This window comes from Paroedura picta, chromosome 6, assembly GCF_049243985.1.
Source record: "Paroedura picta isolate Pp20150507F chromosome 6, Ppicta_v3.0, whole genome shotgun sequence".
NCBI lineage: Eukaryota > Metazoa > Chordata > Lepidosauria > Squamata > Gekkonidae > Paroedura > Paroedura picta.
Genome location: NC_135374.1, coordinates 3,259,238 through 3,272,106, shown reverse-complemented (window position 1 = coordinate 3,272,106; position 12,869 = coordinate 3,259,238). Strand labels below are relative to the sequence as shown.

The 12,869-nt window shown below is 49.6% G+C and overlaps 1 protein-coding gene across 2 annotated transcripts in view; it reads right to left on the bottom strand.

The window, feature by feature from the left end:
* Window positions 1–12,839, bottom strand: part of C2CD3 (C2 domain containing 3 centriole elongation regulator) — a 63,195-nt gene extending 50,356 nt beyond the window's left edge. For both annotated transcript variants that reach the window (XM_077341192.1, XM_077341193.1), the window contains exons 1-9: window positions 12,714–12,839; window positions 10,310–10,579; window positions 7,368–7,525; window positions 6,462–6,676; window positions 4,296–4,480; window positions 3,463–3,586; window positions 2,283–2,405; window positions 1,335–1,473; window positions 709–854 (exon numbers count right to left, since the gene is read on the bottom strand). In XM_077341192.1, the coding sequence (XP_077197307.1) occupies window positions 709–854; window positions 1,335–1,473; window positions 2,283–2,405; window positions 3,463–3,586; window positions 4,296–4,480; window positions 6,462–6,676; window positions 7,368–7,525; window positions 10,310–10,579; window positions 12,714–12,774 (1,421 nt within the window). In that variant the 5' untranslated portion in view covers window positions 12,775–12,839. The remainder of the gene's footprint in view (window positions 1–708; window positions 855–1,334; window positions 1,474–2,282; window positions 2,406–3,462; window positions 3,587–4,295; window positions 4,481–6,461; window positions 6,677–7,367; window positions 7,526–10,309; window positions 10,580–12,713) is intronic.
* Window positions 12,840–12,869: the final 30 nt, after the last annotated feature.

Sequence of the window (12,869 nt, the reverse complement as noted above, 5' to 3'; positions counted from 1 at the left end):
ATTCTGATTCAGAATAAACACAGAGTGACGGTTTGAATCATCTTGCAAATCAGCATCAAAGCTCCATGTAAAACGTGTCATTCTTTTTACTAAGCCACTGAGGAGAGCTGTGAAAACGTGTCTTTGAACCGGTTCAGGTTTTGGCTTTACGCACTGATCTGATCTGCTCTGAATTAAAGACTACCCTTCGTTCTTCACTGTGGCCAGTCTGTCAGCTTCTCCGGTTATTTGCTCAAAACATCAGCCAACCTATTTCCAGATGAATAAGCACGTTTACATCACTCCTCTCCCTAGAAAATATTGAAAATATTTATTTTAAACAAACTGTAAATTAACCATGGATTTTAATAGATTCATGTGGGTCAGCATATTGGTCTGAAATAGCACAACAAAAATGGAGTCCAATAGCACCTTTAAGACCAACAAAGATCTATTCAAGGTGGGAGGTTTCGTGTGCAGGCCTGCACATAAAATCTCCCACCTTGAATAGATCTTTGTTGGTCTTAAAGGTGCCATTGGACTCCATTTTTGTTGCATTGCATACTAATGTTTCTGATGATACGGTTTGTATTGAGCCATTTATGGTTTATTATAGAAGGACTTCCTTTTTTTCTGTTCTGGGATGGGATGAAAAGGGGTCAAAAATTGCAGATGCCTAAAGAAAGTGAAGCTGCTGTGTTATGGAGACCCACAGCCACAAATACATACCTGGCTTTTGTCTCCAAGGCCTTCCCTTTCTGCCCCACAGAGCTGGACTCTGACGCATGACGTGGCCTCTGGCGTTTGCCGCGTTTCCCACAAGAGCTGGGTTCTCCCTCGTCGCTGAGGAAGTCGCTTAAGCTGCTGTCGGACTTCTGGGGGGGGGAGTTGAGAAAGTTCAAACGCTGCTTAACGTGTTCTATTTAACCTGTTCTGTTCTATGTGAACCGCCCTGAGCCTTTGGGGAGGGTGATATATAAATTAAATAAATAAATGTGGCGCAGGGACAGAGCTCGAACTCATGGAAGCTTAGGCTGGAATTGATTTCGCTCACGTTTAAGGTGCTGTTGGACTCCTATTTCAGTGTGCTGCTACCTACTCAAGGGGTGAGGCCCTGGCTTCGCAGCAGAGCGTCTGCTTGACATGCAGAACACGCTGCCAGGGGCTCATGGGAATTGGAGTCCATGGACATCTGGAGAACCACAGTTCGGCCACCCGTGTCCTACAGCAATATGCCAGCCAGGCGCTGGGAATAGGTGGATGTCTGTCTCAGAGAAAACCATAGAGTTGGAAGGGGCCGTACAGGCCATCCAGTCCAACCCGCTGCTCAATGCAGGATCTGCCTGAGGATTCACCTGAGCTGTGTAGAACAAGTTCTCTAAGAGGCTCTGGTCGTAGTGGGGATCGTTGAGCTCGCTGCCGTACACCTCGCTCCCGAGAGAGATCGATTCCATGGGGGAGCCATCCAGGAGTTCTCCAGGGGGGATGTCAGAGCTGCAGGAGAATTATAGGGTTATGGAAAGAGGCCAGTGCAATGACAAGGCAGAGAGAGAAACGGAGAGAGAAAGGGAGAGATAGGGAGAGAGAGAAGAAGAGTTGGTTCTTAGATGCCGCTTTTCTCTACTCAGAGGAGGCTCAAAGTGGCTTCCATTCACCTTCTCTTTCCTCTCCCCACAACAGACCCCCTGTGAGGGAGGGGAGGCTGAGAAAGTCCTGATATTACTGAAGAAGAATTGGTTTTTATATGCCGCTCGGTCAGAACAGTTTTATCAGCGCAGTGGCGAGCCCAAGGCTGCATGTGGGGGAGCACAGAATTGAACCCGGCTCACCAGATTAAAAGTCCGCACTCCTAACCACTAAACCAAACTGGAGGGAGGGAGGGGGGGGAGAGGGAGAGAGAGAGAATCAACACATAACCAGTATCATTCTACATATAGTTTAAAAGCCATTCCTGTGGGTCCTCTTCTCTGCTGCCAACAGGAATCATTCCCTGCCCTCCTCTGACAACCTTTCAGATGCAATAAGGTCTCCTCTCAACCTTCGCTTCTGTTAGAGGAGAATTTTATGGAGACTGTGGACCCCCAGAAGGGCAACCAGTGGTGGGGCTTTTCTGCCAGGCCAATGGTTGAGACCATCTTGGACAAGCGAACATACCAATTTAGGCAGGTGAGAGGCAGGGCAGGAAGGGATGAGCCAGTGGCTCTTGTGGCCCTTGTTGTGGGTAACAGAGTAACAGAGAATCAGCTATGCTGCCTTGCGCTCCTTGAAAAAGGCACCAGGCGGGCAGACGCTTCCCAGCTTACCTGCCTAACAGGAGCTGTATGGCTCGGTTTTCAGCATGCAAATCAAATCCCGTGTCGTTAGCCAGCGGATGAAGAGGATCCCCGCCGGAAGATAGGAGGACAGAATTGAGGTTTTTCCAGTTCCTGGGGGAGACATCCCAATAATGATGAACCGGTGTTGAAGGAATGAATCAGATCATCCAGCACAATTATGATGGCTCCACTTTGGCGCATTTAGAAGGGAAAGAGACTATTGCCGAGTTATACTCGGCACGGAGGGGAGGGGTGGTGCTGGCACGCCAGCCGGTGCCTGCACGCAGATACAGAGCTCCTCCCCTCTGTGCCGCGGCACTGGCCACCTCGGTGCTCGCCGAAGTGGCTGAAGTGCACCGGAGCGCACACTGTGCAAATGCCAATCTCTTGCATTTTGCTGCTGCTTGATGCAGAATATCTATTTTATAGCTTTCATATTCCTACAGTGACAGAAGTTGACCTAGCAAATTATATCAGGGTTCCTCATTTGTGAGGCCCTAGCACTACCCTGAAAGCTGTCCTCGTAAGGTCTTTCCCCATATGAAGTTTAGCCATCTGTTTGGGGTCGTAATATTGTCGATTGGGGATTTAATGGGGTTTTATTGTTGGCTTGCTGTGTGTCCGCTGCAAGCTGGTTTTGAGAGAGACAGGTTATAAATCCCCCCTACCCCCCCACCCCAAAAATAGTAACATGGCTACCCACTTTGATCTACAGTCTTACAAGGATCACCAACATGGCTAACCAACATACACAATCAAAATGAAATTGAAAACCATTGAAAGCAATACCTCCCCCGCCCCCAATACATGGAATGGATGTCTTCCCATTCTTACAAGGTTCCATGAGTCCCTGCTCACTTCCTCAGACACAACTAGAATGAGAGTCTCTCTGTCCTTCTATCACAAGATTCCCATTCTGTATGACTAAACGTGGTGCCCTCCATGGAGGCAGAGCACTGTCCCGAGACCAGCAAGGAAATATAACAGGAAGGGGAGGCTAAAGGAGCAATTGGACCGAAATATGGAGTGGTCACCTGACCCCCAAGAACAGCTCCTCACACAGTCAAGCATCCGCTTACCTCACTCCATGCATGATTTTGGGGTTCCTGATACTGGCCACGCCATACTTGATGCCATGAATATTGACCACGGACCCACCCAAACTCACATGCCCAGCACTTGGCGATCGTCTCGCTTTGTGGAAGGAAGCGTTTCATACAGCTCAATGGGCGTGGACTTCATAGCGGATGCAGCCATGGCGTTCCGAAGCTTGTTGCCTTGATCCAAGAGAGCTTGAAGAAAGAGAGCGGGAATTAAGGCTGGGAAGTTCTCTGAACGCAAGGAAACATATGCTCAAGAGAGCTGCCCATACATTCTCAGAGGTAAGACCCTTAAGTGTAAGGATGTGTTTCTGGTCACCGAGATCAAGTTATTTTATGCCATAGGATTTCCCTTGACCCTGCCCAGGTGTGGTTTTTATGCCCTACTTTTCACTGCCCCAAGGAGTCTCAGAGCGGCTGACAATCACCTTCCCACCCCGCAACAGACACCCTGGGAGGTAAGTGGGGCTGAAAGAGCTCTGAAAGAACTGCTTTGTCAGAACAGCACTATCAGGACTGTGACTGGCCCAAGGTCATTCAGTTGGCCGCATGCGGAGGTTTGGGGAATGAAACCCAGCTCACCAGGGAGCAGGAAGAAATAAATCTATATATATGATATTCCTCAGTCAAGGAAGCTGCTGTGCATAGTCTGGAAGGCCGGAGCAAGACTGTTAACAAGAGGATAGTCTGGCGTCAGTGTTACACAGTGCCATGGCTAGACACCCTCAGATGGATGCCTGATTGCTGCAGTAGGCACCCAGTGGCATGTGGAAGGAGGCAGCCCTTCAAACTGTTCGACAATATTACAACAATATGGCAAAACTTCATATGGGGAAACTTCACATGGCCATTAATTCGTAGGGCCACCGTAAATTGGAAGCATGTCTGCAAATCCACATACCTGACAGGAGGTCTTTGGAGCCTGGGCTTCCCCCGCCTTGCCTAACTTGGGCCTCATGAACAGAGCCGGTGGGAAGCAGAACTCTGTGCTTGGGATCGGTCCCCCTCAAGCGATCCTCCAGCCCAGGAACAAAGGCTTCTCTGATGCGCTCGTGGTTCTCTGCAAAGTACAAGTGATCCTTCCCCCTGTTTCAAAACACATAAACCGGCAGGTCGTAAAACAAAGCAGATTTCCTCAGCATGCTCTGTTGGGGCAAAATCACAAGATGTCATAGTCCCATTGTATACGGCACTGGTCAGACCACACCTGGAGTACTGTGTGCAGTTCTGGAGGCCTCACTTCAAGAAGGACGTAGATAAAATTGAAAGGGTACAGAGGAGAGCGACGAGGATGATCTGGGGCCAAGGGACCAAGCCCTATGAAGATAGGTTGAGGGACTTGGGAATGTTCAGCATGGAGAAAAGTAAAAATACTTTGTAAAAGTAAAAATGTCTTTGAAAGGTTGTCACTTGGAGGAGGGCAGGATGCTGTTTCTGTTGGCTGCAGAGGAGAGGACGCGCAGTAATGGGTTTAAACTTCAAGTACAACGATATAGGCTAGATATCAGGAAAAGAATTTTCACAGTCAGAGTAGTTCAGCAGTGGAATAGGCTGCCTAAGGAGGTGGTGAGCTCCCCCTCACTGGCAGTCTTCAAGCAAAGGTTGGAGACACACTTTTCTTGGATGCTTTAGGATGCTTAGGGCTGATCCTGCGTTGAGCAGGGGGTTGGACTAGATGGCCTATATGGCCCCTTCCGATTCTATGATTCTATACAGGCCAGCCCTGCTGAGGTTGGGCACTCCTACCTTCTACTAATAATAGTAACGCTGCACTGTGATGCTTCTACCAATTTTTATGGTGTTTTTAATGTATTTAAAAGTTTTATTGGAATTATCTATTAATAGTTTTATTATACACTCTTGTAAGCTGCCCCAAGATGCCTGATGCAATAGGAGCAGTCCATAAATAGGAATGAATGAATGAGTGAGTGAGTGAGTGAGTGAGTGAGTGAGTGAGTGAGTGAGTGAAGGAAGGAAGGAAGGAAGGAAGGAAGGAAGGAAGGAAGGAAGGAAGGAAGGAAGGAAGGATGGAGAAAAAGGCTGTATTAATAATAGGCATAGTTGAAGCCATGCAGTTTGAAGTTCAGGACAGCACCAAATAGATCAGTGGTACATGGAACTAACATCTCCCAGTTAGTTTTAGGCAACTGACCATACCTGGTTTTTCTTAGCAGTAGAAAAGAGCAATAATCCAGGAGCACCTTAAAGGCTAACCAAATCTGTGGCAGGGGTGGAGCTTTCATGACTCACTGCTCACTTCCTCAGATATGTTAGACCAGGCTTTTTCAACCATGGTTTTGTGGGACCCTGAGGCTTCTTGATGGCCCTAGAAGGGTTTCCCAAATAGGTCTGAGTTAATTAATTTTTTAAAAATATGTTTTTAAAATGTGTTAACCATTTACTGGGTGATATGGTCATGTCAACCTACCCCCCCCCCTTCCAAAATGGCCAAGGATGACCTTGGAGGGGGTAGGAACGGGTAGGGCCCCAGGTGGGCGTGTCCACAGCTCTGCTTCCCGGCCATATTCTGCAGGATTGCAACACTTCTGGGGTTTCTCAAAGCCTGAAGAATGTGTCAGGGGTTTCTCAAGGGTAAAAACGCCAAGAAAGGCTGCATTAGACTGCCTGGCTTGTAATCTCTTGAGTCTCCTCTGGAACCTTTTTAAAAGATGGGGGTTACATCAGCTCCCTACCAATAATTAGGAATGAGGGGCCCTCCCCTCTCTTCTTCAGGGAGTTGATTTGATGATGGAAAAGTCCCATGCCGATGCTACACAGGCCATAGCAAGACACCCTAAGATGGATGCCTGATTAATGCAGTTGGAACCCAGGGGCATGTGGAAGGAGGTGGCCCTCAAACTGTTCTCTACCATTCTCCCTTAAACAAAAAGCCAGGGGAGCTCGCGAGAATGAGGAGGGCAGCTGAGGATGCCTTAATGAAACGTGCTGTAGGACAAAGGCGTTCTCTCCCCAGGATGACTGAGCTGCACAAATCTACTGGCAGGTGCTACAAACCGACGGTGATCAAAACATCCCACAGAGATCAAGGGGAGGAAAAAGAAATCACCTTGGCGTGGGGCTCCTGCTACTGCTGATGGACTCGCTTCCAACGAGGCTCCCCCCAGGGGGTCTGTGCAACTGAGAGGGGGCAAGGAGGCGGCCGGAATCAGAGGCCTCTTTGGCTCCCTGGGTGGGCAAGCCGGCACTGAAGCTCACGTCTGTGTTGGGGACGGAGCTGTTGCTGTCGTAGGTTTCGGACAGAGGTTCCAGAACAAGGGACACCTGGAAGGAGACAATCCAAAGGAACAATACAAACTCACTTATTAACATTTAGCATTTAGATAATGCTTCAAAATGCTAAGGAGAGCCTGCAGGAGAGCCGACATGACAGAGCAGTTGGACTAGACACAGCAGTGTCCAAACAATGGCTCTCCAGATGTCCGTGGACTACAATTCCCATGAGCCCCTGCCAGCTGGGTGTCAAGTGTTGGAGTAGAATCTGGGCGATTCAGGTTTGAATTCTCACTGGCCTCAGTCACCCCGATGCCCACCACAATGTCAAATAGGGTCAGGGCAGGCCTATGTCACTGCATTGCCCCCATCCTTCCTCCCACGCCAGAAATGGGGCCTGAGCAGGCTTATGCAGGCCGGAGCAGGGAGGCTGGAGCAGGCCGGCCCAATCAGAGCCGCACCCTGATTGGGCCGGATTTGAGTCCAGGGGCTGGACACACTCCACCCCCCGGGCAGTTTCCCAAATATATAGAGGAACCATGGATAAGGATTATTTTGTGCAGCTTTAAAAAAAAATCTTTAAGGTTAAACACACACAGAGTCCGTAGGTTATGAGATATTTTCAGGTGCACCAGGCAATCTTTGGCCTCAGGTCACATTTCTCCCCTGCTTGTTCTTTGTAGCTGAAACCATGCCAGCAATGCTCAGGGGAACATGAGGCATGGAAAGGCTTTGGAGCTACCTGCAGCTCTCCCATCTTCTCCGACGTTGGGGACACAATGCTGAAAAATCCACTGATCGGGTGACTCGGAGACAGCTGGGAAAGCCCACAGATCTGGACGCGCCCGATGGGAAGGTGGTCCGTTCTGGTCATGAGTTCCAGGACAAGAGCACCCATATCTACAGAGAACAAATGGGGAGAAATGCATAAAAGCATTCATGCTCACCAAAGTAGAAATCGGCAATTGAAACATCCCCGGCTCCATAAATGCAGCTTCTTTGTTTCTGCCTTTCAAACCTCTCTCTACAGCAGCCCTTCGCAACTTTTTCACTGTTGAGAAACCCCTGAAACAGTCTTCAGGCTTTGAGAAACCCCAGAAGTGGCTTGATCATGCAGAACGTGGCTGGGAAGCAAAGTCACCTCCAGAATAGATTTCTGTAACTCGCTCTACGCGGGCCTTCCCTTGTCCTTGATCCGGAAACTTCAGCTAGTGCAAAATGCAGCTGCTAGGGTCCTAACTGGTACACCGTGGAGGGCCCACATCCAGCCGGTGCTGAGGCAGTTGCACTGGTTGCTGCCCGGACCCGGTTCAAGGTTCTGGTTCTAACCTTTAAGGCTATACGCGAGTTGGGACCCACATACCTGAGGGACCGCCTATTGTCCTATGCCCCCCGCAGAGCCTTACACTCTGTGGGAGAAGATTTGTTGGTCGTTCCCGGCCCGAGGGAAGCACGCCTTGCTCAACCAGGGCCAGGGCCTTTTCGGTCCTGGCCCCTGCCTGGTGGAATGAGCTCCCGGGAGAGCTGCGGGCCCTGCGGGATCTTTCATCGTTCCGCAGGGCCTGCAAGACGGAGCTCTTCCGCCAGGTTTACGGTTGAGGCCAAGGCTAACATCTATGCCCCCCCGGGACTCAGGACTTGGGATTAGAATTGGGTACCACCAATACCCCCTCTCCACCTGCTAGTAGGGGAAAAGGGTAGTGGATTAGCCAATCTTGCCGGGTTAGCTTGCTAACTAATAATTGCTGGACTATAGTTGTTTTAACTGGATTTTAATGGATTTTATGGGGTTTTAGAATGTTGCAACCCGCCACGAGCCGCAAGGGAGTGGCGGGCAATAAATCGAATAATAATAATAATAATAATAATAATAATAACAACAATAACAACAACAATAATAATAAAAAGCTGTGGACACTCCATCCTGTGGTCCCTCCCCCTCTCACCTCCTACAGGCCCATCATGGGCCATTTGGGGATTCGGGGGGAATCAGCATGACCATATTTGTTCATGTCACCCGATAAATGTTTAACAAATTTTTAAAATACATAAAATATTAATTAGCTCCCACTGATTTGGGAAACCCTTCCAGAGCCATCAAGAAACCCTGGGGCTTCATGAAACCCTGGTTGAGAAAGCCTGCTTCTACAGCAGGGGTAGCCAACCTGTCCTCCAGATGTTTGCTGGCAGGGGCTCATGGGAATTGTAGTCCATGAACATCTGGAGGACCACAGGTTGACTACCCCTGCTCTACATGTGCCGCCATTGTGCTTGCTATTTTAATGGGGATTTTATTGTTTTAGAATTCTATGTGTAAACCGCCGTGAGGCTACGGCAAGTGGCGGTATACAAATCAAATAATAAAATAAATAAATAAATAAAATGGCATGTCATCGTCCAACCAGGCAGAACAAGCTCTTTGCACAAAGCCCCATTAAGGCACATCTCGGTGCCAATGCTATAAAAATCACCATGTTGGTCGGCAATAGGGAATCATTTTAAATCTTTGCTCCATCATTTATGACCTGACGTGGCACATCTACGGAGCAGAGTCTTGCCTCAGGGGCATGACAGATGGAATGCACACGGATGTCCCACTGCAAGTCCATTCTGGGCCAGATGAACCGTCGCCCTGTTTTAGCACACTGAGCCCATACAGCAAAGCTCAGTACAGCAGTCAAAACAGAAGAATTTTTAAATTTTTGTTTTTCCGTCAAGGACTAAAAGGAGTGTCCCACATTACCCTAATTCTCCAGCAGCTGGGCACTGCTACCAGTTGATTACCAGGTCAGGCTTAAGGTACTAGTACTCATCTACTGACCCCCAAGAAGTCTGCCTAGCATCTACTAGAACCAGAGCTTTTTTTATCAGTGGCCCCAACCTGGTGGAAAGATCTCCCTAAGCAAATCAAAGCACTACCAGAACATGAACAATTCCATAGGGCTTGCAAAATGGAACTCTTCTGCGGGGCTTTCAGGTGAGGGCCAGCAATGAGGACCTGCCTACAACCTGGTCCTTTATGGCAGGGGTAGTCAACCTGTGGTCCTCCAGATGTTCTTGGACTACAATTCCCCTGTTATACCTACCCAACTTTACTACTGTTATATCCTTCGCCAATCCAGATGATACAATGTACCTTTCCTCTCCCCATTGGTTCTATGCACGCTGCCCTGAAACATCATGGTAAGGAGCGGTATATAAATCAAATGAATAAGATAAAAATAAAAGGCAGGCTTTATGCGGCTTGGGTCCTACTTACCTACGGAACCACCTGCCTCCTTATGCCCTCCACGGGGCACTTCGCTCTGTGGGTACGAATCTGCTGAGGGTCCCAGGGCCCCGGGAGGGCACATCTTGTGTGTTGTAAGGGATTGTTTTTAAGATATTGATGGTTATTTTTTTATGGAATTGTGGTACCTTTCTGTAAACCGCCACGAGCCAGCTTGCTGGGAGCGGCAGTATAAAAATATAAATAAATAAATCTCCCTTACTCAGTTTCCCACAAGAACCCTTTGAAGTAGATCCAGCTGAAAGACAGAGTGACCGGATGAAGGTCACCCAGCAAAACTGTTGTCTGAGGAGGCCTACACATCCTGGGTCCTAGCCTGACATTCATTTCCATTTTGGCTTCAGCAAATCCCCAGCTAACAGACTGCATGTTTAACCCAAGGATTCCCTATGTACCTGTCAAGTAGGAGGTAAACTGTTTTGGGCCACACCGAACCGGGTAGCGGGTGGTGGTTCTGAACGTTTTCTGCTCAACCTGAGAGGTGCCCCGGGGGATGAAGACGGTCCCGTCAGAAGTCTCTCCCCACCACCTCACTCGAACGACGGTGGAGGCTGGAGGTTTGGTCACCATCCATAGGATTTTGCTCACGGTCAGCTTCAGAAAGCAGCGCAGCTGGCCTTCCACCAGAGGCGGCAAGCTTGTGGACGGGGAGACGTCACTGAGGCCTGTGGGAAAAGCAGGAGAGGAAGCATTAGGACTAGTGATGGTGATTAGGACCGAGAGGTTCTGCTGCAGAGAAGCCTCCCTGAGCTCGGTATAGAAGAAAAGCAGCTGGGCCTGCTCTTTGCTGCCCAGCAATGCCATCCCTGCCCCCCCCCCGCTCCCCCGGGAGTGGTGTGGCGAAAGGGCGTTCTATGCGCGGCGTTGACTCCCCCACCTCCTGCTTGCGCCTCCCAATTGGCCACTTGGCCCCGGAGTGACACTCGGACAGGCCAATCGGGAGCCGCTTCCGAGTTTTTATCACAGACTCGCCCCGCCCCTTTCTCCTCCCACCTACCACTTAATGTTTTATTTTTACCGCTCTGCAGGAGCGGTTTACAGAGTACAGATTGGTCAGTGATAAAAGGAAACCAGGCCGACAAAGAAGACAGTGGTTAGATAAAATTGCAATGGACACCGACCAAGAACTCGTTGGACTCCCAGTTGAATTCCGGATTAAGCGTAAGGTTTTGGGAGTCACCTTTAAGGCCTGGGCCCTGAGAGACCGCCTTCCTGCCTATACTCCCTACGCTCTGCCACTTCCAACTGGCTGTGGATCCCTGGCCCTAAAGAGGACAACAAGGACAAGGGCCTTTTCAGTCCTGGCCCCCATCTGGTGGAATGAGCTCCCCAAAGAGATCAGGGCCCTGCCTGAACTTCCACAGTTCCGCAGGGCCTGCAGAAGGGAGCTCCTCCACCAGGCATTCGCTTGAGGCCAACTGTCCCATAACATCTACAGCCTCCACCCCACCCCAACTGAGAGGTCGAACCTACAGAGGGAGTGTCAAAGTTATTGCTGAACTACTGTTCTAGTTGGTATGTTATTATTATATTGACATTGATAGTGTTCTATGTAATTGTTCCAAAATGTTTTATGTAACCCGCCCAGAGCTATAGGGAAAGGCGGTATAAAAATCTAAATAACTAACTAACTAAATAATGCAATTAAAAGAAGCGGTGCAAGATCGAAAATTGTGGCCCATAGGATTGCCAAGCATCAGATCTGACTGAATGGCTAACATCATCAAAATGAAGTTAAGGATGTTCATAACACACATGTGCATTAAGTGGCTTACACACACACCTTTCCCTTCAAGAAGTAGGTGAGTGAAGTAGGTAAGTCTGAGAGAGCTTTGACAGAACTGTTCTGTGAGAACAGCCCTAAGGAAACGCTGGCTGCATGTGGAGGAGGAGCGGGAAGTCAAAGCCAATTCTCCGGATTAGAGTTCATTGCTCTTTAACCACTGTACCAAGTTGGCTCTCGTGGATTGAGAGTTTAGGTTTGATTTGATCCATATCTCACTGATTTGTCTTTTGGGTGGTCCATAGTGTCTGCAAAAGCTCTCTCCCAACCCCTCATTTCAAAGGGATGACCTTCCTTCCCTTCACGCTTCTTCACTGTCCAACTTTCACATTGATATGACGACGGGGAATATTATAGAATGAATTATTTTGATCTTGGTCGGCTTCAGCACGTGGTCAAGAGCAGCGGCTTCTACGCTGGTGAGTCAGGTTTGCTTCCCTGCTTCTCCTCCACATGCAGCCAGCTGAGTGACCTTGGGCTAGTCATAGTCCTGATGGAGCTGTTCTCACAGAGCCGTTGTCAGAGCTCTCTCAGCCTCACCCGCCTCACAAAGTGTCTGTTGTGGGGAGAGGCAGGGAAAGCGATTGGAAGCCGTGTTGGGACTCCTCTGGGTAGTAAAAAGCGGGGTATAAATGCAACTCTCCTTCTTCCATGAGGCCTGGAAAACTCTATTCACTATTATTATTATTATTATTATATGAATTCCATTTCTAGACCGCCTCTCTCCCATTGGGCACAGAGCAGACGCAGCTCTTCACAGGGGCGTCAACGACCAAATTATATCCCGCTGATCCTCCTGCGACTCCTTTGCCCTCCAGGTGGTTGACTCTTCTCAGGAGAGCCCGTCCTCCATTGCTGGCTCCTCTGGGACACTTTTATGCAGCCCGCTCCTCGAGCCTCTTCCACGTTTTCCTTCCGCGCACAACAACCCCGCGAGGTAGGCTCGGCCGGCCCCGGGTCACCCGCGGCGGAGGCGGGATTCGAACGCGGGGCTCCCCAGCCGTCCTCCCGCTCACCTTTCCGCCTGGCTCCGGGCCCGGCCCGCGCAGAGCCGCTCTTGGGCTTCTTCAGCTTCATCCTCCCTCCGGGCCGAAAGTAGGCCCCGGGCCGCTTCCCGCTGCTTAGCAACGGCCGGCCCCGCAAGGCCCTCTGGGAAAAGAGCGGCAACGGCG